General features: G+C 67.4%; 3 protein-coding genes across 4 annotated transcripts; 1 reads left to right on the top strand and 2 right to left on the bottom strand.

The window, feature by feature from the left end:
• Positions 1-468: 468 nt before the first annotated feature.
• On the bottom strand, positions 469-13687 carry SSBP4 (single stranded DNA binding protein 4). The gene is given in 19 exon segments (XM_072845380.1): positions 469-1373; positions 1623-1718; positions 2205-2239; positions 2506-2584; positions 2665-2735; positions 2851-2905; positions 3009-3044; positions 3167-3212; positions 3349-3416; positions 4069-4139; positions 4265-4334; positions 4449-4498; positions 4501-4507; positions 4654-4737; positions 6386-6475; positions 11000-11084; positions 12104-12165; positions 12310-12382; positions 13449-13687. Coding segments are annotated over 19 exon segments (1164 nt in total). The 5' UTR covers positions 13505-13687; the 3' UTR covers positions 469-1343.
• Positions 13688-14287: 600 nt separating this feature from the next.
• On the top strand, positions 14288-17882 carry LRRC25 (leucine rich repeat containing 25). The gene is made up of 3 exons (XM_072845378.1): positions 14288-14313; positions 15602-16526; positions 16966-17882. Exons 2-3 carry the CDS (start codon positions 15625-15627, stop codon positions 17087-17089), a joined length of 1026 nt encoding a protein of 341 aa, XP_072701479.1. The 5' UTR covers positions 14288-14313; positions 15602-15624; the 3' UTR covers positions 17090-17882.
• A 1920-nt stretch (positions 17883-19802) lies between these two features.
• GDF15 (growth differentiation factor 15) lies at positions 19803-22294 on the bottom strand. Of its 2 annotated transcripts, none has more exons than XM_072845311.1 (2): positions 21829-22294; positions 19803-21119 (listed from the first exon to the last, which is right to left on the bottom strand). In XM_072845311.1, exons 1-2 carry the CDS (start codon positions 22151-22153, stop codon positions 20308-20310), a joined length of 1137 nt encoding a protein of 378 aa, XP_072701412.1. In that variant the 5' UTR covers positions 22154-22294; the 3' UTR covers positions 19803-20307. The 2 variants fall into 2 exon arrangements, with proteins under 2 accessions (XP_072701412.1, XP_072701413.1); XM_072845312.1 differs by lacking the exon at positions 21829-22294 and adding an exon at positions 21522-21772.
• Between the last annotated feature and the right edge of the window lie 4275 nt (positions 22295-26569).

The following is a 26569-nucleotide window of genomic DNA, read 5'->3' as shown; positions in this document are numbered from 1 at the left end:
CACCTTCTGAAAAAAAATCAAATTACATTTATTGATGCGGGGGGTGTTGGGGGTTGGGGTTTTTTGTTGTTTTGGGTTTTTTTGTATATTTTTTATTTTTTTGTTTTTTTGTTTTTTTTTTTCTTGGGGGGGTCCCCGTTTTGTTTTGATAAGCAACGGGGGCTCTAAAGGCTCTGGGGACTAGAAATGGGGGTCCCTACACAGAATGACTACGCCTATGGCAGGCACTACCCCTATGGGGGCTGGGGGCTGCCCCCCACCTCAGCGGGGGGCACAATGGGGCCCCCGGCACGGGGCTGTACAGGGAGGGGCCGGGGTGTGCGGCAGCAGTTTTTGGGGGGAGGTGGGGGGCAAGGGGGGGGTTTGAGGTCCTTTCTGTTATAAAAGAGGAAAAAAAAAAAATCAGAAAAAATACACACACAAAAAAAATTCCTTCATATTAAAGTTTTACAAGTGGTCCCTGGGGGGGGGCGAGGGGGGGCCCCGGTCTGGCGCTCGGGGGGGGCCGGGGATCACAGTGCTGGCTGAGCACGCAGACGGGGCTGGGGGCCGGGGACCCCCGGGGCCGGCTCGCTGCCGGGGGGCTGCTCTCTGCACTGGGGCCTGCCCTATAGAGCGCTTGGGGGGTGCTCCATGGAGGGGGTATGGCTTGGGCCCCCCCCCCCGCACAGCCTGGGGGGCCCCCGGGTTGGGGGGGGGGCTGCACCTGCATTGGGTGGGCTGTGCTGGCCGTACGGCCCCCCCCCAGGGCTTTGGCAGGGCTGGGGTTGGCTATGCGCCCCCCCGCGGTGGGATGGGGGGCTGCCCAGCGGGGGTGTACTGGGAGAACTGGGAGGGGGGGTCACACCCTCCCAGACAGTTGCGGGGTGGGGGGGGGCATTGCTCATTAGCATTGCAGCTAATTGCAATTAAGTGCATGTGCCCCAGCCGGGCAGCATGCCATGGGTGGGGGCACAGGGCCATGAACCCCCCCCCAAAATCCCCCTCCCCACGCTTAGGGGGAGGCTGCCACCACCCCAGGGGGACAAAACACCCCCACAACAGCCCCCCCACGCCCCCCCGGTGCCAGACCCCCACCCCAGCGCCTGCCCCCACCCCGGGGGGGGGGGGGGTCCCAAAGGGGGGGGTCCCAGCGCTGGGGTGGTCCCTGCCCTGGGCGAGGGTGGGTGGGCAGTAAATAAGTCGCCTGACTTATTTCTAATTATTATTAATTTTTTTCCACTTTTTTTTTTTTGTTTAGTTTTTGGGGGGGGGGGGGGCGGGGGGGGTGTTGGTAATTATTATTAATTATTTTTTCTCTGGTGTGTGTGGGCGTCTGGCTGTCGGCGGCCTCGGCGCTGGGCTCACACGCTCATTGTCATGCTGGGCGAGTACTAGAGAGAGCGGAGACACCAGGGGGTTAGCGGGGTGGGGGGCCGGGGGGCACACACCGCTGCCCCCCACACCGCCCACCTCACGCCTCCCGGCCGCTCGGCCAAGGCGAGCCCCCCGCTGCCGTTGGGGGGGTCCGCCACGGGGACCTCGTCGTTGTCCCCCCCCGTCCCCGGCTGCCGCGCCCCTCGGGCCCCCGCCCTCGCCGCCTGCCCCCCGGGGGTCCCCGGGGTCCCTGCCGGGTCCCTTACGCTGTCGCTTTGGAAGGGGTTTAAGAAATTGCTGCTCAGCTCGGCGTCGTCCCGGGGGTGCCGGGGGTTGCTCAGGGCCCCCAGGTTACTGGGGAGCTCTGGGGAGGGGGAGAAAAAATATTAGTGGGGGGAAATGGTGCAGGGTGCTGGAGCGTGGGGGTCCCAGTGAATGGGGGGCAATAAATGGGGTCCCAGTACATGGGGGGGAATTCCAGTCCATGGGGGGTCCCAGTGCATGGGGTCCCAGTGCATGCTGGGGGGATCCCAGTCCATGGGGGTCCCAGTGCATGGGGGTGCCCAATAAATGGGGTCCCAGTACATGGCGGGGGGAATCCCAGTGCATGGGGGGTCTCAGTGTATAGGGGGCCCAATAAATGGGGTCCCAGTACATGGTGGGGGTGTCCCTGTGCATGGGGTCCTGGTGCATGGAGAGGGGGGTCCCAATAAATGGGGTCCCAGTACGTGGAGTCCTGGTGCACGGGGTCCCAGCACTACAGGGTCTGCCCATGCACAGGGGTCCCAGTGCATGGGGGGTCCCAGTGCATGGGGGGGTCCCACCACACAGGGTTTCAGGGTCCCCACACTCACCTTTGGCAGCCCGTCCATGTCCCCGGAGCCTGCAAGGACGACAGCCGTGCATTGGTGACCCCCCCCCCCCTCCATGTCCCACCCCCAACCCCCCTCTACCCCCCCCATCCCTGCGGCCCCCCCAGCCGCGGCGGGGGCCTGCACGGAGCCCGGCTGCCCGCAGATGGAGCTCATGGACCGCAGGATGCGGCCACGGCCAGGCTGGGGACCACCGCCACGTCCCCGGGGTGCTGGGGTGTTGGGGGGGGGACACCCCCCCCCCGGCCAGGGTGGGGATGGGGGGGGGGGTACCCACCTAAAGATCCGTTCATGTGATGCGGCTCCATCGTGCTCATGGCACCCATGGGCCCCTCCGGTCCAGGCCCCATCGGGAACTGGAAGGGAAGGGAAGGGGGGGCAGTGAGCAATGCGGGACCCCCCGCCATCCCCGTCCCCCCCCATCCCCATCACTCACGTTCGGCCGGTTCCCCGTGGGCCCGATGGGGTTCATCATGGTGTACATGTTCTCACTGGAGTTGGTGGAGTCTGTGGGGGGGGGAGACACCGGGGGGTGGGTGAGCGTGGCACCCCAAATTCCACCCCCCCAAAATGTCCCCCCACCCCTGTGCCTCGTCCCGTCCCGCTCCCTGCAGACACTCACCCCCGGGGCTGGGCAGGATGGGGGTGCCAGGGGGGCCAACACCCCCGGGAGGGCCCTGGGGAGGGGGAGAGGAGGGAGGCGGGTTAGGGGGGCACAGTGGGTTTGGCTGCAGCCCAGCCCCCCCCCCCCCCCGCCCCCAAGTGCACCCCAATACTCACCACATAGTTCCCGGGGGACGAGGAGGAGTAGGCGATCTGGGGGTACGACAAGAAGGGGGGTGGTCAGCATTGGGGGGGGCATGGGGTCAGCATTGGGGGCACAGAGCCAGCACCCCCATGGCCCCAGCCCCCCACCAGGCATCCCCCCCCCGACTTACGGAGTTGGCGTTGGGGTTCGGCCAGGGCCCGCGGCCACCGGGGCCCCTGGAAGGCAACAGGGAAAGGTGAGGGGGGGTCCGGGTCCTGCTGGTCCCTGGGGCCCCCCCCCCCACCCCATGCAGCCACCCGGGCCCCCTGCCCCGCTCCGGGGCGGGGGGCGCGGGGGGGGCAGGTGCCTTACATGTTCATGGTGGGCATGCCAGGGCCGGCCAGCGAGCTGGGGGGGGGCCGCATCCCGCTGCCGTAGGTCTGCAGGGAGAGCAGGGGGTCAGCGGGGTCCGGGATGCTGCGTCCCTGTCCCCAAGCCCCTCCCTGTCTCCCTGTCCCCATCCCATCATTGTCTCCCTGTCATCTCCCTGTCCTCGTCCCCAACCCCCTCCTCATCCCCAGCCCTGTCCCCGTCCCTGTCCCCAACCCCATCGCCATCCCCGTATCGCTGTCCCCGTCCCCAACCCCATCCCCATCCCTGTATCGCTGTCCCCGTCCCCATCGCCATCCCTGTCGCCGTCCCTGTCCCCAACCCCATCCCTATCCCCGTATCGCTGTCCCCGTCCCCATCGCCATCCCTGTATCGCTGTCCCCAACCCCATCCCCATCCCCGTATCGCTGTCCCCAACCCCATCCCCGTATCGCTGTCCCTGTCCCCATCGCCATCCCCGTATCGCTGTCCCCAACCCCATCCCCGTATCGCTGTCCCCAACCCCAACCCCATCCCCGTATCGCTGTCCCCGTCCCCATCGCCATCCCCATCCCTCTGTCCCTGTCCCCATCCACGTCCCCAACCCCTTCCATGTCCCCATCCCCGTATCCCTGACCCCAAACCGATCCCCATCCCTATCCCTGTATTCCTGTCCCCGTCCCCGTCCCCATCCCAGTCCCCGTCCTCCCGTGTCCCCCTCACCTGGGGGGCCATGCCGGCCATGCCTCGCGGGGGGTTCATGCGCTGCATCGGGCCCCCCATGCCGGGATGCCCTGTACAAAGTGGGGGGGGGGGAGCAGGCGTGAGACCCTGCAGCACCCCCCCACCGACCGGGGGAGGGGCGAGGGGGACAAAAGGACATGGGGACAGTGGGGACAGGGACCCCCCCTCAACTCACCCTGCGACCGTGCGGCCGGATCCATGGCGTTGGGCAGCAGCGGCTGGGAGCCGGGGACACCCCCGGGAGGCTGCGAAGTGGGGGGGGGGGGAAACAGTGGGTCAGGGTGCTGCAGGACCCCCCACCCAGAGGAGTCTGCACCCACTGTGGCGTGGGGGGGGTCCCCCATCCGCGACCACCTCACCTGGTTCGGCATCCGGAGCGGGGGCCGGGGGCCACCGGGGTAGCGGGGGACATGAAGGGCTGCAAGAGAAGGGAGCGGGGTGGGGGCGAGCCGGGGCCGGGGGGCTGCGGCATCACCCTGGGGGCCGGGGGTGGGGGTGGGGGGCCGGGGCACTCCTGCGGGCGCTGGGGGGTGGCCGGGGCTGCCGGGCTGTGCCCAGCCTTACCTGGCTGTGCGGCCCCAGCATGGGGGCCCCGGGGTTGTGGGGCGGAGGTTGGGCGTGGGGCGATGGCTGAGAGCCCGCAGGTCCCTTCAAGAGAAATAAAACACGGTTACGGGCGGGGGGGCCTGGGGAGGGGGGCAGCGGCCCCCGGGGGGGGGCACCCCGGTGTGGGGGGGGTGTGTGTGGGGGGGGGCACAGGGCTGGCCCCAGCCCAGGGCGGTGTGGGGAAGGGGCAGCACTGGGGGTGGGGAGGGGTCGGGCTGTGCCGCGGCGTGGAAGGGGGGGCCCCGGCTCGTGTAACACCCCCCCCCAGAGCTACACGCACACGCGGGGCTGAGGCGTGCGCACACGCTAAGGTCATGCAGCCGCCTGCAGACAGCGTGGGGAGCACAAGCGGGTTCCCCAGCACGGTGTGCACGGGCCCTGGCATGCACGTGGGCTCACACACGCAGTCACACACGCAGTCACACACGCACTCACACACGTGTGCTCACACACACGTGTGCTCACACACATGTGTGCTCACACACGCAGTCACACACGAGTGCTCACACACGCGTGCTCACACGCACTCACACACGCACGCTCACACGTGTGCTCATGCGCACTCACACACGCACTCACACACGCACTCACACACGCACTCACACACGTGTGCTCACACACACACTCACACACACGCTCACACACGCACTCACACACGTGTGCTCATGCGCACTCACACACGCACTCACGCACGTATGCACGTGTGCTCACACACGCACTCACACACACACTCACGCACGTGTGCTCACACACGCAGTCACACACGTGTGCTCACACATGCACGCTCACACGCACTCACACACGTGTGCTCACACACGTGTGCTCACACATGCATGCTCACACGCACTCACACACGTGTGCTCATGCGCACTCACACACGCACTCACGCACGTATGCACGTGTGCTCACACACGCACTCACACACGCACTCACGCATGTGTGCTCACACACGCACTCACGCACGCACTCACGCACGTGTGCTCACACACGCAGTCACACACGCAGTCACACACGTGTGCTCACACACGCAGTCACACACATGTGCTCACACATGCATGCTCACACGCACTCACACACGCACTCACACACGCACGCTCACACGCACGCTCACACGTGTGCTCATGCGCACTCACACATGCACTCACACACACTCACACATGTGTGCTCATGCGCACTCACACATGCACTCACACGCACTCACGCACTCACACGCACGCTCACACACACTCACGCACTCACACACGTGTGCTCACACACGCACTCACGCACACACGCACTCACACACACACGTGTGCTCACACACGCACTCACACACGAGCCCTCTGTGCACACACCTGCGTCATGCACACACACACACACGCGCTCAGATGCACACGCGGAGCTCTGCAAGGACACGCGGGCGTGCTCACGCCCCACGCTGCGAGCACAAACACGCGGCGCTCGCGCACTTGCACGCTCACACGCGCGTGCACACGCTCACACCTGCACGCTCACGCACAAGCAAGCTCACGCGCGTGCACGCCCGCTCTCTCACGTACACGCCACCTCACATGCACGCTCACGCGCGTGCGCTCACACGTGCAGCGGGGCGACACCCCACCCGTGGGAGCTGCCCCCCCGCAGGCAGCGCAGCCCCGGGGGGGGGGGGGGGGGGCACAGCCCCCCCGGCAGGGTGCAGGCAGGCTGGTACCTGAAAGAAGGCGGGGGGCATGGGCCCCCCCGGCATGCCCTCGCCGGGGGGCAGGTTCCCCATCACCGGGCTGGGAGCCGCCGCCGCGCTCTGCGGGGAAAGGAGAGCTCAGCACTTGGGGGGGGGTCCCCCCGGCACCCCCCCCCCCCCCCCGGTGCCACCCTGGCACCCCACGGGAGAGCGGGCAGGGCCGCATCCAGCCTCCATCCCCGGGACCTCTGTGCCGCGGCGCTGGGGGGGCTGACCCTCACGGCGTGGGGTCACCAGCGTGTCCCATGTGCCGCCAGCCCCAGGGCCACCCTGTCCCCACATCCTCACGTCCCCAACCAGCCACGGAGCAGCCGAGCCAACACGGTAAGGCCAAGCGAGCCGGCCGAGCTCGCCCTGCGCGAGCAAGAGAGCAGCGCGGGGAGAACCCGGCGTGTTCCCCTCGCAGCCAAACTGGGGGGGGCCAGGGGGTGCGGGCAGGGGGCCCTGGCCCCACTCGCCTGCCGGCCCCGTCCGAGGGGAGCTGTTAAGGGAAGGAATGTGCCGGCTTTCCGGCTCGGCCCCTCCGCCACAACTGGTTTCAATTTGTAGGGGAGGAGGAGAACGGGGAGGGGGGGAACCTCGCGCTGCCCCCTCCACCCGGGGGGCCCCGCGCCGCCCCACGGCCCCCCCAGCCCGCTGCCGGCCCCGCGGGGAGAGGGAGGCCCCGGCTGCATTTGGAGGAGGACATCACCCACCGATGGGTGACGGGGTTGGGGCACCCGTGGGTGCTGCCGGTGCGGAAATGGGGATGGGGACGCCGGTTGGGGAGGGCGAGACCCCGGGGAGCTCCTGCGGTGGGCACACGGGTCACGCCACGTACACGGGTCACGCCTGGGAGACGGGTGACGCCAGGCACACGGGTGACGGTGGGTGCCCAGAGGCACCTGGTTGGGGGTCCCCGCCCCACGGCGTGGCCACGGGGGCTGGAGGGAGGGGGGGGGGGGGTGTCCCAGGGCCCCCAGCCTCATTTAGCAGCTGCAGGATCGGGCCCCAGGCGCTCCCCAGCCCCAGGGATCATTTGCAAGACAATGGGAGTCTGTGCAGGCAGCAAAACCAACGGGGGGGGGCAGGGACTGGGGGGGCCAGGGGCTGCAGGCACAGCCCCCCCATCCCCAAACTGCCCCCAGCGCCCTGCACCCCCCAAGCATTCCTCCTCGCTAACCCCTTGGCCCCCATTGTGGTAGGGGACGGCGGCCCCCCCCGGCCGGGCCCTGGGGTCGTGGTGAGGCGTGGGGAGCCCCTGCGGGGTGGGGACACCTTGGGGATGTTTGGGGTGATGGGGTGGCACTGGGCTTGTGTGCCCAGCATGGTGGCCATCAGGGAGCCCACCACGGGCCCACCATGGTCCCACCACGGAGCTCATCAGGGAGCCGTCACAGAGCCCACCATGGTCCCACCACGGAGCCATCGCAGAGCCCACCATGGAGCCCACCACGGTCCCACCATGGAGCTCATCAGGGAGCCATCACAGAGCCCACCATGGAGCCATCGCAGAGCCCATCATGGAGCCCACCATGGTCCCACCATGGAGCCATCGCAGAGCCCACCATGGAGCCCACCATGGTGCCATCGCAGAGCCCACCATGGAGCCCACCATGGTCCCACCATGGAGCCATCGCAGAGCCCACCATGGAGCCCACCATGGTCCCACCATGGAGCCATCGCAGAGCCCACCATGGAGCCCACCACGGTCCCACCATGGAGCTCATCAGGGAGCCATCACAGAGCCCACCATGGAGCCATCGCAGAGCCCATCATGGAGCCCACCATGGTCCCACCATGGAGCCATCGCAGAGCCCACCATGGAGCCCACCATGGCCCCACCACGGAGCCATCGCAGAGCCCATCACGGTGCTCATCATGGAGCCATCGTGGAGCCCACCATAGTGCTCATCATGGAGCCACCACGGTGCCCACCCACCCCAGCGTAGCACAGGGGACCACCAGTGGGTCCATCCCCATCGCCCCGGGAGGTGCGGGGAGGGGTGAAGGGTGAGATGGCGGCAGCATCACCCCACGGCCGTGGGGCCGATATAGCACCCGCAGAGCTGCCCCAGGGACGGCAGGGCAGCCTTTGCCTGGGGGGGCACAAGCCCTGTCCCCCCCCCCCGCTGGGGACAGAGCCAAGGTAGAGCGGGGTGCGGGCCCTGTCCCCTCTTGGGGACCCCGCCACTCCCCTGCCCCATAGCGCAGGGACAGCACGTGACCCCCCAGCCCAAAGCGGGGCCACCGCTGCCCCCCCCGCCGGCTCCAGCCCCGCAAGGGGGACGATGCTGTGACCCCCCACCATGGCGGGGACTGAATTGGGCCCCTCTGGCCCCCCGCCCCCATCATTCAGTGATGCAAAGCAGAGTTGCCATGGCAACAGGTTGGGGAGTTTCGGCTCCTCCTGCAAGCTCAAGGTCAGGAGGGAGAAAATTAGGGGGGGGGAAGATGGGGGGGGGGCAGGCTGGGGGCTCCCCGCACCGCTGCACCCCGGGGGGAGACCCCAAACCCTGCTGCAGGCCCGGCTGCTGCCACCGCTCCTCCGCACGCAGGTCGGACCCCGCCGGACCCCCCTGGTGATGGGGGTCACCGTCCCCACAGCGCTCATGGGGGGGGTCCCCGATGCGCCCCGGGGTGTCCGGCCAAGCAGCACCCATGGGAGGGCGAGGGGCACCCGCTCCGTGGCGGGGAGTCCCAGTTCACCCCGTGGGTACCGGTTTGGCCGCGGCGGTCGGCGGGCACCGGGATGGGGACTCGGCCGTGCCGGGCATCCCGCGGGGTGCAGCACGGGGGCTGCGGGGGGTCCCCTGCAGTGGTCCCCAGCGCCCCGGCTCTGCCTGCCAGGCAGCACTGCCATGGCAACGCGGCCTGACCTGCGCCGCGTCCCTGGCGTCACCGCACCGGCAGCCTCATTAATTCCAGCATGGAAATCAGCTCTGCGCCACGCCGGGGGCCGGGGGCGGTGAGGGGGGGGCTCTGCTGCAGCCCTGGCCCCGGCAGCCCCCGCGGCGCTGGCGCAGGCACGCGCGTGCCCACGCGCACCCACGGGGACCCGCCGTCCCCGCAGCGGCGATGGGCGTCCCGGAGGGCAGCGCGGTCACCCCCCCACCCCTACCCCAAGCTGGGTGCTGCTGTGGGGTGCCGAGCACCCAGGGAGGGAGGGGGGAGAAGGGGGAGCGGCTCCAGCCTGCTCGGGCGGGATGGGGAGAGGGTCGGGGGCAACGCGTGGCCCACGGCCTCCTGCATCCCACAGCAGCCTGAACGCCAGGGCACCGCGTACCCCACAGCATCCCGCATCTCTCAGCGCCGTGGGCCCCGCAGCATCCTGCGTCCCCCGGCACCGCACACCCCAGAGCATCCCCCATTGCACCGCACCGTGGATCCCACAGCATCCCGCGCGGCGCGGCACCGCCTGTCCCACAGCATCCCGCAGCATCCCGCATCCTGTGGCACCCTGCACGCCACAGCACCGTGGATCCCGCAGCATCCCGCATCCCACAGCGCCGTGGATCCCACAGCATCCCACATCCTGCGGCACCGTGGATCCCACAGCATCCCACATCCCACAGTGCCATGGATCCTGCAGCATCCCGCATCCCACAGCGCCGTGGATCCCGCAGCATCCCACATCCTGCGGCACCCTGGATCCCCCAGCATCCCGCACCCTGCAGCACTGTGGATCCCACAGCATCCCACATCCCTTGGCACCATGGATCCCACAGCATCCCGCATCCCTTGGCACCCTGGATCCCCCAGCATCCCGCACCCTGCGGCACCGTGGATCCCCCAGCATCCCGCATCCCTCGGCACCCTGGATCCCACAGCACCCCGCACCCTGCGGCCTTCTGCACCCTGTGGCACCCTGCACGCCACAGCACCGTGGATCCCGCAGCATCCTGCATCCCACACCCTGGGACCACACACCATCCCCCATCCCAGGGCACGGTGCCCCCCGCAGCCCCCCCGGCGGGTCCCCACCACCCCAGGACCCGGTTCCCTTCCTGCCACCCCCTGTGTCCCCCCCCCCCGCCTGCCTGCGGCCCTGCCTGCGGCCCCGGCAGGAGCGGGCAGCCGGGCTGTTGACTCTGTGCCAATGATTAACTCGACGAAGGCTGGCGCCGATAAGGAGCGGAGCTGCCGGTGGCGAGGGGGTCCCACCGGTGGCGGGGGGGTCCCACCGAGCCCCAGGACTGCAGTGGCCCCCAGGGCACTGGGCGATGCGGGGGGAGGAGGGGGGCAGACGGACCCCAACCCTGCTGGGGTGTCCCCCGGCTGGGAAGCGAGAGCCCGCTACTTTGCCCACGCCATGGGATGGGGCCGGATCCGGGGGTCCCTGTCCCCCGTGGGGTTGGCGGCGGGGGATGGGCACGCTGGGGTCCCTGGGGGGGGGGGGGCTGAGCCAGGCCCCCAGGGATTACTCCCCCCCCCGCGTCGCCCTGCAAAATAGGTCACCCACGCCGGCGAGGCCGGGGCTGGCAGAGCCGGCATTAACCCCCGGACCGCCGGCGTCCTCGGCACGGGGGTCTCACCGGTGGCGGGGGGGGGCAGCGTGGGGGGAGGGAGCGGGGCATGGAGCCCCCCCAGCAGCGCGGTACTCACGTAGTCGTGGAAGGCTTTGGCCTCGCTGGAGTGCTCACAGGTTTCCCGGCGGTCGGGAGCGGCACAGTACAGGTCCCAGAAGACACTGGAGGGGGGGGACAGCGGGTCAGGACCCCCCTGAGATGCGTCCCCGTCCCCGCACACCGCCCTCGCCCGCCGGGCCCCGCGGCAGGTCCTCCACTGCCAGCTGAGCCCGGCCACACTCGTGTCACCGATGGCCGGCGGGGCTGGGGGGGCCAGTGCCGGTGCCGTGCGTGCGTGTCCCCCCCCCGGCATGGCGGGGGCCTCCCAGCTCCGGCGCTGCCGCCTGTTTTCCCTGGAAACGGTCGCTACGGCCGGAGCCCAAATTCCTGGGACTTTACATCAGGCTGCAGCATCCCAGGGCGGGATGGGGGGGTCCCGCTGCCCGTGCCCCCCGCCCCGGCTTCCGGGGTGGGCATGGGACAGCGGAGGGGCCGGTGGTATGCGTGTCCCCCCCCACCCCAGCGCTGTTTCTGGGTGCCCCCCCCCAGATTTGGGGAGTGTGGCCGGGTGCCGGCAGCAGGAGGGTTAAGGGCCTGGAAGGCACCGTGCCCCCCCCCCTCCGGCGCTGTCTCCCCCCCCCCCCATAAATCACCAACTAATCGTTTATTGGAAATGGCTAAATGCGGCGGTGCCGACACCGCGGCGCCCGGCATGGCCGCATCCTGCGCCCGCTGAGCCCCCCTCGCCGGCACGGCCACGCCAGGGCGAGACCCCCAGCATGACCCCCCCCATCCGGCATCACCATCACCCCCCGGGGTGCTCTGCTGGGGCCCCCCCGGGTGCGGGGGGTCCGGCCCCGGGCTGGGACCCCCCCCCCCCCCGCCCCACGCTTGGTGCCAAATTGGATCCATCTGGAGGGGCCGGGCGGGGGGGGGCCGGGGCGTAGCCGGGATGTGAGGGGAGGGGCGGGGGGCCCCCGAAATCGCTGATGGGAAAAGCAGAGCGGCAGGTTTATGGGGTACGAGGTGATGTGGCGGCAGCGCGGGGAGGGGGGGGCAGCCCCCCGCCCAGCCCCACAGCCGTGGGGAGAGGGGGGGTCCAGCACCGCTCCCGGCTCCCCCCCCGCCGACCCCCACTCACCACCACCAGGAGTGCAGGAAGCCGGGGGGCTCGCCCAGCGTGATGTTCTTCTCCCATCGGATCTGCGGAGAGGGACACCAGGGGCCGTCAGGCACGGCCTTACCAGGCCTGACGCCCCGGGGATGGGCTCAGGGAGCCGCGGGGGCTGCAGGGCCCCAAGCCCATGGGATGGGGGGGGCCAGGAGGTGCTGCCCCCCCCCCCTTACCTCCGACAGGAAGGTCTGGGCCGATTTCTGGGCCCCCACGTGCAGCAGGTACTCATAGACGTACAGCGCCAGCCTGCGGGGACGGGGATGGGGACAGGGGGTCAGGGCTGGGCATGGCCCCCCCCCACCCCAGGGACCCCCCCGGCCCTGGGGTGCCCCGCTGCGGGGACAGCATCTCCGCAGCCGTCACCGCCGGAGCGGCACGGTGACATCCCCATCCGACAGATCCCAAAAGGGGGGACCCCCGAGTGACACCGGGGGACGGTCAGGATGGAGCCCCCGTTAAATAAGTTCAGAATTGACCGGGGGGATTCGATGTCACCTCCCCGCAAGGGACCCCCACGGGCATCACGGTGACACCGAGTCCCACCGGTGACACCAGGCGCCTCTCCACGGCAACCGGCCCAATCACCTGGGTGGCCACCCCGGTTCCGCTCGGTGGGATGAGACGGGTGACACGTCCCACGCGGGACGCGGCCGAGGGGCGAGTGCCACCGCGGGGGTCCCCTGGCCGGGGACCTTCCGGGGGATGCCGGGGACCCGGCCCCGGTGCTCCGCCACCCCCCGGCAGCGGGGAACGGGACCCGCGGGGACCCCACGGGGGCGGCCGGGCTCCAGGGGCCGCCGCGGGGTGCAGTTCCCCGGCTCCGGCAGGTGCCCCGGGGACGGATGAAGCCCTCGCCGGGGACAGCCGCGGCCCACGAGCACCGGGACACGGCGGGGACGGGCACAGCCGGGGATGCCGGGTCACGCTGCCGGTGCCCCGGGGGACGGCAATGCCCGGGGCGGGGGGGGGGCGGGGGGGGCATCCCGGCTCCCGGTGACCCGGGGGACGGCAATGCCCGGGGAGGGACATCCCGGCTCCCGGCGGCCCCGGGGAACGGCAATGCCCGCGGCGCATCACGGTTCCCGGTGGCCCCGGGGCACATCGCGGCTCCCGGTGTCCCGGTGTCCGGCTGAGCCCCGACGGCTCCCGCTGCCCCGCGGCGGCTGCCGGTGCTCCCCGGCGGGGCGGGGCCGCGGGGGTCCGCCCGCCCCCCGCCCCCCCCCCCCCCCTCCCCGCTCCGTCCCCGCTCCCCCGGCGGCCGCCCCGGCAAACTTCCGCGCCCCCGGCCCGCGCCCGCCCCCGCCGCACTCACTTCTCGCGGGCCTGGCCGTCCGAGGGCACGCCGGAGCCCTTGCCCTTGGCGTACATGCTGGGGCGGCGGCGCGGCACCGGCTGTCAGCGGCCCCGGTCCCGGCCCCGGTCCCCCGCCGCCATCCCGGCCCCGGCCCCGGCCCCGGCGGCTCCGGCCGCGCGCCCGCGGGGGAGCTTGAAACCGCCGCGCCGGGCCGGGGGTCCCCGCGCCGCCGCCTCCCCCCGCGCGGCTGTTCCAGCAACGCCGCCCCCCCCCCCCGCCCGCGCTCGCCGCTCTTAAAAGGGCGATGGCAGCGCGGCGGAGGTGGTGGGGACCGGGAGGGGCGGGCACGGAGGTGGTGGAGACGGGGGGACGCGGACGCGAGAGGGTGGGCGTGGAGGGGCGGTGACGCGAGGGGATGGACACGGACACAGAGGGAGGCGGACATGAGAGGGTGGGCACGGAGGAGAGGGGGTGGACGTGGGGGGACAGAGGGGTTGGGGGGTGGGCCCCGGGGGGATGTGGACGCGAGGGGGTGGGCGCGGAGGGATGCGGGCATGAAGAGGGACACGGACACGAAGGGAGGGACGCGGACACGAAGGGGTGGACACGGACGTGGTGGACACAGAGGGACGTGGACGCGAGGGGGTGGGCGTGGAGGGACACGGGCATGAAGAGGGACACGGACACGAAGGGGTGGACATGGCCATGGTGGACACAGAGGGACGTGGACGTGAGAGGGTGGACACAGCCGCGAGGGGGCGGACGTGGAGAGACATGGACACGAGGGGGTGGGCACAGGGACATGGATGTGAGAGGGTGGAAATGGAGGGACACGGACACCAGGGGGCGGACACGGACACGGTGGACACAGAGGGGCATGGATGTGAGAGGGCGGAGGGACGCGGAGGGACGTGCAGGCGAGGGGGTGGACATGGATGGACACTGACACGAGGGGACGGACACAGGGGACAGAGAGGGACGCGGAGGCGAGGGGGGACACGGACATGGGGGGGGGGACTCGGACACGGGGGGGTGGACACAGGACACAGACATGGGTGGCAGACACAGGAGCAGGGGGGGACACAGACACGGGGGGGGGCATGGACGTGGGGCCAGACCCCGGGGGATGCGGACATGGGGAACACCCGAGATGGGGACACGGACACACACCCACGCACACGCTGCACGGAGCCCCCCTGCCCCAGCCCTGGGGTCCCCTCGCAAGCACAGGAGGACCCCGAGCAGAGCCCCCACGGGTGCCGAGACCCCAGGGAGGGCCCGATCCTGCCCGCACGCCCTTCCTGGGCTGCCGCATTAATTGCACCAACACATCATTAAGACCCTGACGCTCCCCCCGCCCCGCCCCCCCCCGCCAACCCGCTTCACCGGGCGCTGCGATCGTGCACGCGTGTGCGCGGCAGCGCACGCGTGTCCGTGCTGCCGGTGGACGTGCGTGTGCGCGCGTGTGCCTGCGAGGGTATGTGGGGTGCGTGTGGGAGCACCCAGCACATGTGCACCTGCATGCACATGCAAGCGTGCAGCAGCGCATGCGTGTGCGTGTCCATGTGTGCCCACGGCGTCGTCCCATTTGAGTCGTCCGCTTGGGTCCTCCCGGGACACTGGGACCACAGGGCCGGGGTCCCCCAGCCGGTGCCAACACGCGAGGCCGTGGGGATGCTCAGCACCCGGCCGGGCCCCCCCAAACCTGAGAGACTCCCCGGGCTCCCCCCAGACCCCTTGGGCAGGGAGCAGCACCACTGCAGCGCCCGGGGTCAGAGCCCTGCAGCACCCCAGGAAAGGGCCGGGGGGTCCAGCGGCAGCCGGGGGGTGCTGAGGCGGGGGGTGCTGCCCCCCTGCCGCCCCCCCGGGGCCAGCTATGCCCTGGCAGGGTGACACGGGATGGCGGGACCCGCCTGTTCCTCTTCCCGTTCCCCTGCCTGAGCCAGGCAGAGAGGCGGCCAGAGCGCAGGCGAGTCGGGGTGCCGGGGCCAGGGGGAGGCGGAAAACCACCCACCGGGCCCCCCAGGTGCTGCCCTGCCCGGGGAGAGAGGGAGCAGGGTGGGGGCCAGACTGGGCTGCACTGGTTTGCACTGGGAGGGGGAAACGGGCACGCTCAGAGGGAATGGGGGTCCGCTCAGGCAGGGCTTGCTGACCCCCCGTTTCCCACCCAGGCGCCCAGAGGGGTGGAGGAGCCATGGGGCACCCTGCGGCCCCCCTAATGCTGCTGCTGCTGCTGCTGCACCCCGCAGCCCCCTCGTCCCCCTGCTTCACCGTGCTGCCGGACGCCTCCGCCGAGCTGGATTTGTCCAACAAAAGCCATCAATGCGCCGAGCTGGACTGGGGCCTCTTCCAGCAGCAGAGCCGGCTGCGGCTGAGACGTAACGGCATCGAAGCTCTGAGCCCCTCATCCCGCGTCAGGCCAGGGCTGGAGGAGCTGGACCTGTCGTACAACCGGCTGCGGGAGCTGCCGGCCGCCTTCCTGAGCCAAGCGCAGGGGCTGCGGCATCTCCACCTGCAGCACAACCAGCTGCGGGAGCTGCCCGACGGTTTCTTCGCCAACGCCACGGCTCTGCAGACCCTGCGGCTGGAGGGCAACCCCCTGCCCGCCGTGCCCCCCACCGCCTTCCAGGCCAGCCTGCGCCTCCTGGCCGTGCCGTGCCGCTGCGATGTGGTGGGCAGCATCCTGGCATCCTGCGCCCGCTCCCGGCCCAACTGCACCGTGCTCCAGTGCCACTGCCTCAGGTCCCACCACGACGTCTTAAACGCCACCAATTTCCATGCCCAGGAATGCCAGGGCAGCGTGAGGCTGGTGGCCGGCTTGGCCGGAGCTGCCAGCGGGGTGGCCGTGCTGCTGGCGGTCGCTGCCGTGGTTTGCTACCGGCGGAGGAAAGCGGCCACCGCCGCTGCTGGCACGGGGTGGGGTAAGCGGGAGCCCACCGCAGCCCACGGGCAGCCCCGCTACATCAGCCGGGCCGCGGAGATGAGCACCACCAATGCCACCGCCGCGCCGGACTATGAAAACATCTTCGTGAACCCCTGCACCGCCCCGGCTGCCGCGCGGGGCTGGACGCCAGGATGGCAGGAGGAGCGGTACAGGTGAGGCTCCGGCGTGGGGACCGGCTGCTGGGGGCACGTCCCATCCCCTCCCCTGCTGCGCTGTACCGTGCCGTGTCGTGCCGTGCCGTGCCGTGCCATCCCATCCCACCCTGCGCCGTGCCGTGCCGTGCCACCCCGTCCCATGCTGTGCCATCCACGCTGTGCCACGCTGCCTGGTGCCATGCTGTCCAGTCCCACGCCACGCCACGCCATGCCGTGCCACCCCATCCCACGCCACCCCACGCAGTGCCACCCCGTGCTGTCTCATCCCACCATCCCCAAGGCCCAGGCGTTTGCCGGGGCTGAGCCCTTTCCCCCCACCCGCACCCCCGGAGCTGCCCCGTGGCGTTCGCTCCGCCGTCAGGGACCCGGCACCCCCGTCCCGCCCCATCTCCTGGGAGCGGTGCGGCGGGTGCCACCCCTCTGTGTCCCCCCCAAGTCCCCAGGTCCCGGTGGATGACGACTATTTCCTGGAGAGCGAGGCCGTCTCCGGGGACCAGCCCATCTACGCCAACACGCAGCACCCCGGCGAGGACAACGTCTACATCACCCCAAACCACTGAGGGGCCGGGGGGGTCGGGGGGGGGCTGTGGGGGTGAAGCTCTGGCTCCCATCGACGCTTCTCCCCAGCGCTCTCCCTGGTGGCCCCCCAGCCCAGAGGGGACAGGGATGGGCGCTACCCATGGATGTGGGCTCCGTGGGTCTCCCCGTGGCTGGGACGGGGACACGCGTGGTTCCCACGCACGCGTCCTGCCAGAGACGCCTTTCTCGGGGGGGGTGGGGGGGTATTTTTAATTCCCCCTCCCCCTGGCCCCCTCCTTCGCCCCAGTTCCCACCGCAGGGCGAGGGCTGAGGGCTGGCACCTCCTCCCAGGGCCGGTGGCCACCGACCATGGGGAAGCCGCGGCGCGGCATCCGCCGGCAGCCGGCACGCCAGCCAGAGCCTTCCCGGCCGGGGACACGTGTGGGGCCCCCCCGGGGCCATCTGGCAGAGCCGGGGGCCACAGGGCGACCGCGGCACACAGTTCCTCTTCCCCTTTCAGCTGCCGGGGGAGAGTGTCAGGGTGCATGTGCGTTTGGGGACGTGCCCGCGGCTGGGGACATCCGGGCACCGGGACCAACCCCGCTGTCACCTGCACCCCTGCCTTTTCCTGCTAAATCTGCCGGTTTGGGGAACAGAGCAAAAGCCTCATTTTTTTTTTTAATGCTCCTGGCAAGATCCTTGAGCCCATCGCTGCCAGGTTGTGCACCCCGAGGGGACTGGGGACATGGGGACCCCATGGCTTGGTGGGTGCCCCCCTCAGCTCTGCGTGGGTCCCCTGGGCTCCGGGCCCTTGTGGTGCTCCACCATGCCCTATTAAATGGTTTAATTATCTTAAATTACCTGTGTAGCTCATGGTCTGCTGGGAGCCCCAGGCAGGATGTGGGGTGGACGTGGGGTGTACCGACACCCGATAAGGTACACCCCGACACCCGATAAGGTACACCCCGACACCTGATAAGGGGTGTCGGTAGCACAGGCACAGCTGTAAACATTAACCCAAAGGAGCTGCCTGAGGCTGGAGGTCTCTGGGGAAAGTCCCTGGAGACCCCGGAGCCCCTGTCCCCAGAGCGGGGGTCCCAAGGGACCAAGACCCTCAAGGACAGGTCCCCAGAGCTGATGTCCCCAGAGCGGGGGTCCCAAGGGACCAGGACCCTCAAGGACAGGTCCCCAGAGCTGATGTCCCCAGAGCGGGGGTCCCAAGGGACCAAGACCCTCAAGGACAGGTCCCCAGAGCTGACGTCCCCAGAGCGGGGGTCCCAAGGGACCAAGACCCTCAAGGACAGGTCCCCAGAGCTGACGTCCCCAGAGCGGGGGTCCCAAGGGACCAAGACCCTCAAGGACAGGTCCCCAGAGCTGACGTCCCCAGAGCGGGGGTCCCAAGGGACCAAGACCCTCAAGGACAGGTCCCCAGAGCTGATGTCCCCAGAGCGGGGGTCCCAAGGGACCAAGACCCTCAAGGACAGGTCCCCAGAGCTGACGTCCCCAGAGCGGGGGTCCCAAGGGACCAAGACCCTCAAGGACAGGTCCCCAGAGCTGACGTCCCCAGAGCGGGGGTCCCAAGGGACCAAGACCCTCAAGGACAGGTCCCCAGAGCTGACGTCCCCAGAGCGGGGGTCCCAAGGGACCAGGACCCTCAAGGACAGGTCCCCAGAGCTGACGTCCCCAGAGCGGGGTCCCAAGGGACCAAGACCCTCAAGGACAGGTCCCCAGAGCTGACGTCCCCAGAGCGGGGTCCCAAGGGACCAAGACCCTCAAGGACAGGTCCCCAGAGCTGACGTCCCCAGAGCGGGGGTCCCAAGGGACCAAGACCCTCAAGGACAGGTCCCCAGAGCCCATGTCACTTTGGCCCAGGTCCCCAGAGTGTAGGTCGCTGAAGCCCACGTCCCTCAAGTCCATGTCTGCAGAGTGGAGGTCCCCATAGCTTGTGTCCCTCAAGCCCTTGTCCCCAAAGACTCCATCCCCAAACTGGAGGTCCCCACATCCCACATCCCTCAAGCCCCGGTCCCCAAAGCCCATGTCCCCAGAGTGGAAGTCCCCATATCCCATGTCGCTCAAACCCTGGTCCCTACCAGAAGCTGTCCCCAGAGTGGAGGTCCCCATATCCCACGTCCCTCAAGCCCAGGTCCCCACCGGGAGCTGCCAAGGGGCCGGGCAGCCCAGGACACCCCTGGGACATGCTGGAAGAGGGGACAGAGCAGAGAGGAGCTGTGACCAAGCAGAGCCACCCCATCCAGCTGTGGCAGATCCCTTGGGGACACGGTGTGCGCCACTGACCTCTGCGGTGGCACAGCCCAGAGGAGCCGGGGTTTCCCCCACCCCTTGGTGTCCGCAGGGTCCCACGGCCAGAGAAATACCAATTTTCCATACCTGGAAATTGGGCAGCATCCATGTCCCGGCTGGACGTCCCGCCCAGGGGGTCAAGGCTGCGCCCAGCACCCATCTCAAGGACACAAACAACTCAAAGGTCTCTGGGAGCATCGCCCAGGCATTACTCACCCGCCACGGCGGCCACTGGCAGGGTGGGGATGGGGCTGGCCCGGCCCCGGAAACCCGTGAGGATTTACCGGCAAATCCTTATGGAGTCAGCTGCCGGCCGGTCACCTGTGATGGGGGTCCGGGGGTCCGAGCTGCAGGACCCCTGCTTGAAGGCGACCTACGGTGGGGCTTCGGTCCCTGTTCACCCCGTGCCATCGGAGACCCCCACCTAATTGTGCAGGAGGAGCAGCCAGCATCCCTGTTTCCATCACTTTATTCATTTATGTTATTACATTACTTCTGTTTTATAGAAATATATAAAATACAAATACACCAAAAAAAAACCCCTTTCCCAAAAAGGTATTTTGCTATAAAATACAATAAGTTAGCAATAAATAAGAGGGTTGTATAAATAAGTCTCTAAGCAGAGAAGAGATGATGCTCAGACGTGGAGTGGGCTGCGGCCACCCGGGGACAGACCCACCCCGGCCCGTTTGGGCTCTCTCGGGTGGGAAGGATCCACCTACCAAATAAAATATGGTTTTAAATAAGGGAAGAGAGGGGGGAATAAGTTATTGTGGCCTGTGGAGGGGGGTTCACAACCGGAGACCCCAGGGTTGAGCCAAACGGCGGAGCAGGGGCCGGCGTGGAGGCATTTCGTGCCACGGGGTCTGGTTTTTGGGATGCCGGAGCTGCCGGGAGGCGGGCAGGCTCTGCCCCATGCAGGCGGTGATGGTCCCGGTCCGAGCCGGAGGCGATGCCGTCAGGCACAGTGGCACCTGGTGACCAGCATGTCCTTGAAGAGGGTGGAGACGAGCCGGCCCTCACCGTCGTAGTGCATCAGCACCATGGGGTCGTAGCCAGCGGGGACGCAGCAGGGCGGCGGGGTGGCTTTGGAGAGGGAGTGCATGCGGGCTTTGATCTGGGCGTGCATGCTGGCCGGCTTGTAGTTGTGGGGACAGGAACCTTCGCAGAACCTCATGTAGTAGCTGTTGGGGGCGATGACCCAGTCCGACCAGCCGATGTCCTGGAAGGAAACCTTGAGCGACTTGAGGCAACATTTCCCATCGCTCTTCCCGCACTCCTCCTCCAGCCCCCGGGCTCTCCTGGCCCCCCGTCCTGTGGTCTCACGGGTTTCCACCTCCAGCACCAGGGTCTCATCCCCCGAGGTGGCCAACAAGGTTGAGATGTCAGCTGTGAAGGCCAGCTCCAGGCGCAGCGTGTCCTCGGGACCGGCAGCCCAGGGCTGGATGGCCGCCGTGAGGTCCAGGCTTGGGGTGTTGCGGTCCAGCTCTTCGCTACGGAGAAGCTGGGGGGTCCCATAAGCCCCCCCCAGCATGTAGATGCTGACACGGGGGAGCACCGAGGCGTCGAGCGGGGACATGCCGGGGGGTCCCAGCGACTGCTTGAAGAGCTTCAGCTCTGCCTGCACCACCTGGAGCTGCCGGTGGAAAGCCTCGGTGCGGGAGAGGATGAGATGGTAGCGGTAGGGGCCATGGGGGTCCTGGTCTCTCCAGGGGTCCTCGTCTTCCTGGAGGTCCTGGTGTCCCCAGGGGACGTCCGGCCGGCGCAGCACTGCGGGGAAAGGGAGGAGAGCTGATGTAAGAGCCGGCAATCCATCCCGCCAGCCGAGGCTCGCAACCAGCTCCTGTCGGGCAGCCAAACCGATGCCTCTGGGGAATCACCCAAAGGCCAAGGGATGCCGAGGTCAGGGAGACTGGACCCCATCCTCAACCCTGGATCAGCCGGGACCCACTGTCCACGGGGAGCCCCAGCCTGAGGGTCTCACCCAGGGGTAGCAGCTGGTGCCGGAGCAGATGGCCCAGGTCCTGGCGGGGTGACCCCCCCCACCCCGCACCCCGGCTGTCCCCCCCCAGCCCAAGCAACAGGAGCTGAATCACCCCAGGTCCAGATAAAACCCCAAACGCACGGAGCAGCCAGCTGGGGCTCGAGGGATGGCACCTCCCCTCCGCTCACCCCCAACCCTGCGCCGAGCACCCGCAGCCGCCACCACGCTGGTCAAAGCTTTCATCCCAAATTTACTAGTTTTGGCATTTCTAAGCAAAACAGCTCCAAACAGTGGCTCCTCCCCGCTGCGCGGGCAAGGGAAGCAGCTGGGACGAGGATGACCGTGGCCACTGTGATTCATGCCCGGTCATGTCCCGGCACATGCCGAGGCAGCCGGGCTGACGTGCCTGAGCGGGGACACGTTGGGGGACACACGTGTTGGTGCCCGGGGGGGACACGAGGGTTACGGGATGCGCGTGAAGCCACAGCCACTCACGCGTGGTGGTCAGGCGATGCAGGTGCCTGGTCCCAGGCACGGCTCCCTCCTCCTCCTCCTCCTCCTCCCGGCTCCGGTTCCCCGTCAGCTCAGCCACTCTTTGCTGGTACAGCCGCTGCGCTCTCCGGATGCTCTCCTGGTCCAGCTGGTGCCGGATGATGGGGGGAGCGGGCATCCCCAACCGCTCCAGGATCCCCTTTTTGATGGCTTCCAGCTGGAGCTTGTCCTCGTCCCACGCGCGGGGCCTCGGCTCCACGCCGGCGAGAAGCGCCAGGAGCTGGAGGCAGGTGAGGGCAGCCCCCACGTCCCGCAGCCCCTTCGGCATCGCGCAGGCAGCCGGCCGTCCCGGGGGGGATTTCTTTGCAAAAACTCTTGCGCAAAGGCTGGATGTGCGGCTCCCAGCGATGCTGCCAGGGGAATGAATGAAGTGGACCAGACCTGACTTTATAGGAGCCGAACTTTGCCCGCCCTCCGTCCCCCCCTCCCCGTCCCAGGCTGCCAGCGGGTGACGCCGCAGTAAACACCCAGCAGGAATCTCTCCTCTCCGCCTGGGATTTTGTAGGGGAGCTCTGATGGTGCTGGAGTTGGGCGATTTGGAAGCTGGTTTGCAGCTGTGGAGATGAAAAATATGTAATACTTTTTCTCAGACACAAACATTTCCCTTCCACGTCCTGTTTTCTCCGCGGATCGCCATGCCAGCTCATGGCCGGGGAGATCCCCCTCGCCTCCCCTGCCCCGTCGGCAAGGGGCAAGTGGCCACAGGCAACATCCGATGGCCTCGGAGGTGGCAGAATGGGTGGCAGGGGGTGATGGAGAGAGGATGATGTGCAGGCAGGCGAGCGCTGCGGGCAGCATCATGGCATGGCTTGTCCATCCCCGCATCCTGAGCTGCCTTCTCCGCCCTTCGCCTTGCGCCGGTCCCCGTTGGTACACGGGTCCCCGTTGGTACACGGGTCCTCGTTACTGCCTGGGGCTGAGCCAGGCACGCAGCCCATTCCCTAAAACCCCTCCAAAGCAGAAGCGGAGCAGGGAAGTGGTGGCAGGGCAGCCCGGTTCATGCCGGCACGTGCACGGAGGAGGGAGCGGATCAGCGTTGGACCTTGTCCTACCAAACCGCCTGACGACACTGCAGACCAGCTTGCAGCAGCGGCTCCTTCATGCAGCCAGTGGCAGGTGTGGCCGGGGGACAGCTCTGCCCCGCGTCCCGTCCCTCCTGAAGCAATGGCAGCCGGGGTTACGTCATCCCCGGGCAGCCCGAAGATGGTCAGGATGGAGCCTGGAGCGCACCGGGGTGGCACAGATCCAGCGGGGCCACGTGCGGCGGGAAGCACCGTGCCAGACCAGGGCCGTCCACGCGCCGGGGAAGAGAAAACCTGCAGTGGGAACAAGCCACAGAGGCTGGCACAGGACCACCCGGCTCTCGCCTTCTCTAAGAGATGTTTTGACTAAAAAATGTGAACAGAGGGATGAGAAACCGCTGGTCGGATGAGGCAACAGGCAGGTCCCCCCCCCCGGCGCCAGCCGGAGCAGGGGAGGCCATTCCCAAATGTCCTGAAGTCGAGCCAAGCGCCTGGTCTTGAACTGCGCTCCTGCCACGGGATGGACGTGCTTACAGTAATCCCGTGATTTATGGCTATTTATCCTCTGCTCCTCCTCGGGAGCCAGCTCCAGCATTACTCCTGCCTTTCCCACCCAGTTTCTCGAGGGGTTGCCTGAGGCGAAACTGAGACCAAACGTTTCACCCTAAAACACGTGAAAGGAGAAGTTTGTCAGCAGGAGCAGCATCAGGTGGAGGGGAGTGCCCCGGCTCCAGCTCCTCTGCCCTGCTCTGGATCCTTCCTTGCAGAGGGATGGATGAAGAGGGGGCAGGAGGAGCCCACCCAGAGACCTCACAGCATTGCACGCTGCCTCTCTCTGCCCGGAGCCTCCAGCTTGGAAGGAAACCCCATGCGTTGTTCAGAGGGAGACCTCAGGGCCAGGTTTATCTCGAGTGCTTCGTCCCATGCGGAGCTGGGCACCGTCCCGCCGCTGCCGTGGGTGGGACGTCACCCGTCCCTCCGGCAGCCGGGCAGCGAATGCACTCGGATGAGCCCCTCGTGGAAGATCTTCCCGCAAGGAGCTGGTCCGGGCGCTGGCTCCTCAGCTGGTGCTGTTGTTCCAGCTGGAGCTGTGGGATCCTTCAGGAGTTCCTGAGCACCAAGCCCCTCCGTGATCCCCTTTCCCGGGGATTTCGTCAGCTGGGGTGATTGTAACCCTTCAGCCCCCCCCCAATTCAAGGAAGAAGGGAGAGGGAGCATCACTCCAGGAGGACCACAAACCTCCAGGTAACACCCCAGGGCAGAACTGCCATGCCACCCTCCTCCACCCCGAGCGTCTCTGGGTCCCCGGCAGGCACCAGCCCGGCCGCCAGCACCCTCCACCATCTGCAAGGTGCCAAACGCGCTTGTCCAAAGCCGAATGGGAGCCGCACGGCACGTCCGGGCACAGGAAGAGGCCCTGACCCACCAACAATCACATTGCTCAGCCCTTGAGCAAGACCCAGCAAACCCCTAAATCCTGAAGTTCTGCTTTTGCAATGAATTTTCTAGCCGTAGGCGCGTTGCGTGGTACGAGCCCCATCCACGAGTGACGCACAGTGGCTCACACTTGGAGAGCATCAAAGTTTGCTGAAGCCGGATGTTTTCCTCCTAAAGGCGCCAGCCATGGAAGTTGGAGATTTACAGTCCAGCAACAGCCATAAAACTTGTGTTTTAAGAGCAGCGATTGTGAATGCCGAGCGACCTGTTATGAAATGTCCCAGCGTGTCCTCACCAGCCTGCAAGATGCATTCGCGCAGCCTCAGCCCCGTGCGTAAACAGCATCCCACGTTTCCTCCGGTCCTTGCTGGGCCGTTAGCACATCACCTTTTGCATCAGAAGGTCAGATTTATGCAACGCTCCTCTGCATGTAGCGAGCAGGAGAGAAACCGGGAATTTTGGTCATTAAAGCATCGCATGGAGGGCCAGCAGCTGGAAAGGCTGCTAGAAAGTCTTGTGAAAGCTCAGAGCATGCACTGCTGAGCCTGGAAAGACGTAAATAATCTTTTCGCCTTCTCTTCTCCTCCAGACATGAGGTGGTCGGCAGGGAGCACGGTGGCGGATACAGCAGATGCTTGCTGCCATCCTGGGCGTCCCCCAGAGCCACCCATGGCTCCCAGCTGCGCCAGCACTGGGGAAAGAAGCCGTGTTGCAAATGCTCAGATTAAACAGCAAAAGAAACGAGAAGGGGAACATGGACATTAGTTATTTCCCCATGAAATGCAAGCGGGCCGCAGCCTTGAACTTGAACCAACTCGAGCAGGGCTCAGAGCGGGACTGGAGAAGCTGCCGGTGCCGTGCAGGACTGCGGGACGAGCCCCCAGACCAGCCACGTGCAACCAGGGCTTCGTTGCTCCTCGAATGCAATCGTCTCCCCAGCTCGACGCGGCCGTGGCCGGGGGCCGGCCCCACTCTGCTCCCCCTGCAGCTCCCCCCAGCCCAGGTGATGGGAAGCTGACGGGGGCGAGCGGCAGGCGAGGGGGGTCCTGAGGGCTTCGATTCCCTGAAAAGTGCGAAACTTCCCCACAGTCGCTCGCCTGTGTGTGCACTTGCAGAAACCCCGGTTATTTTTGTAGTGTTCTTTACCGCAAGCGGCAAGAGGGGAAGTGCTGCGCCCCAGATTTTGGGTCTATCGGTTCCTTGCAGCTGTTGAACAAGTGGCTCCCGAAAAGGTGCCGAGAGCCTCCGACGAAAGCCAGAGCCCCCCGGGAATGGGCGCGCATCAGCCCCAGGACCGACAGAGCGAGGTTACAGCATCCCCCCATCCGGAGCGTCCCTCTGCAAGGCAAAGGGTGTTGGACTGTGGCTGCTCCCCATGACCTACGGGACCTCACATGCTCCCCGAAACCACTCGGGTTGAGCAAGTCACATGCTGGAGGGGGGATATTTCCTGCAAACTACTGCAAGCGAGGTAGATAATACTTTCCCACAGCATATTTTTCAGCCAAGGGCTAAGAAGGGAAGAGCACGGCTTCCCGTATCTGTTCCCACCACGTGAAGTTTCAAGCAGCCCTTAGGGCTTGGTCTCTGGGGAAGTTGGTGGCTGGAGGCAGCTTCAGCACTTCCAGGAGTAATTTAGGGTGAGAAAACCCTCAGTAGAGGGGAGGAACTCAGCTGACTTCCGAGGTGGTCCATCGGTCACATCGTGGACAAGGTTTGTTCCATCCCGTCTCATTCCAGGTCTGGAAACGGGCACAGAGGGATGGGAGAGGAAGGCTCTCGCTCCGCTGCCAGCGTGGGATGTTTGGAAAGCCACATCCCGCTTTTCCCAGCTGTTGTCACGATGAATAGGCAGAGTGGAAGCTATTTTGACCTTTAGACATTTCTAAATAAAAGACAAACAGAATGGGTCAGGTGAGCAAAAAGCAGCTTTTGCCCCATCACGGCAGGAATCACATTTTTCTTCCTTTGCTGCAAGTTTACAGCATCTGCCAAAAATGAAACTTCTGCTCCGCTTGGACAAAGACGTTTCTGCCTTGACTGCACCCGTGGTCAACAGTTAACTTGAATTCCCAGCAGAGCAGGAAATTACTCCTATCCAAGCGCCAAAAATGGAAATCTTGCTTGAGAAATCCTCACTCGCCGCCCCAAACACCTTCCTTACAGTGATGCTTTTGGCACGAGGAAACTCGCTGCTTGCAACGAGCATCTTTCCTGGAATGGAC

This window comes from Ciconia boyciana, chromosome 24 (assembly GCF_034638445.1).
Source record: "Ciconia boyciana chromosome 24, ASM3463844v1, whole genome shotgun sequence".
NCBI lineage: Eukaryota > Metazoa > Chordata > Aves > Ciconiiformes > Ciconiidae > Ciconia > Ciconia boyciana.
This window is presented reverse-complemented; position numbering and strand designations above follow the sequence as displayed.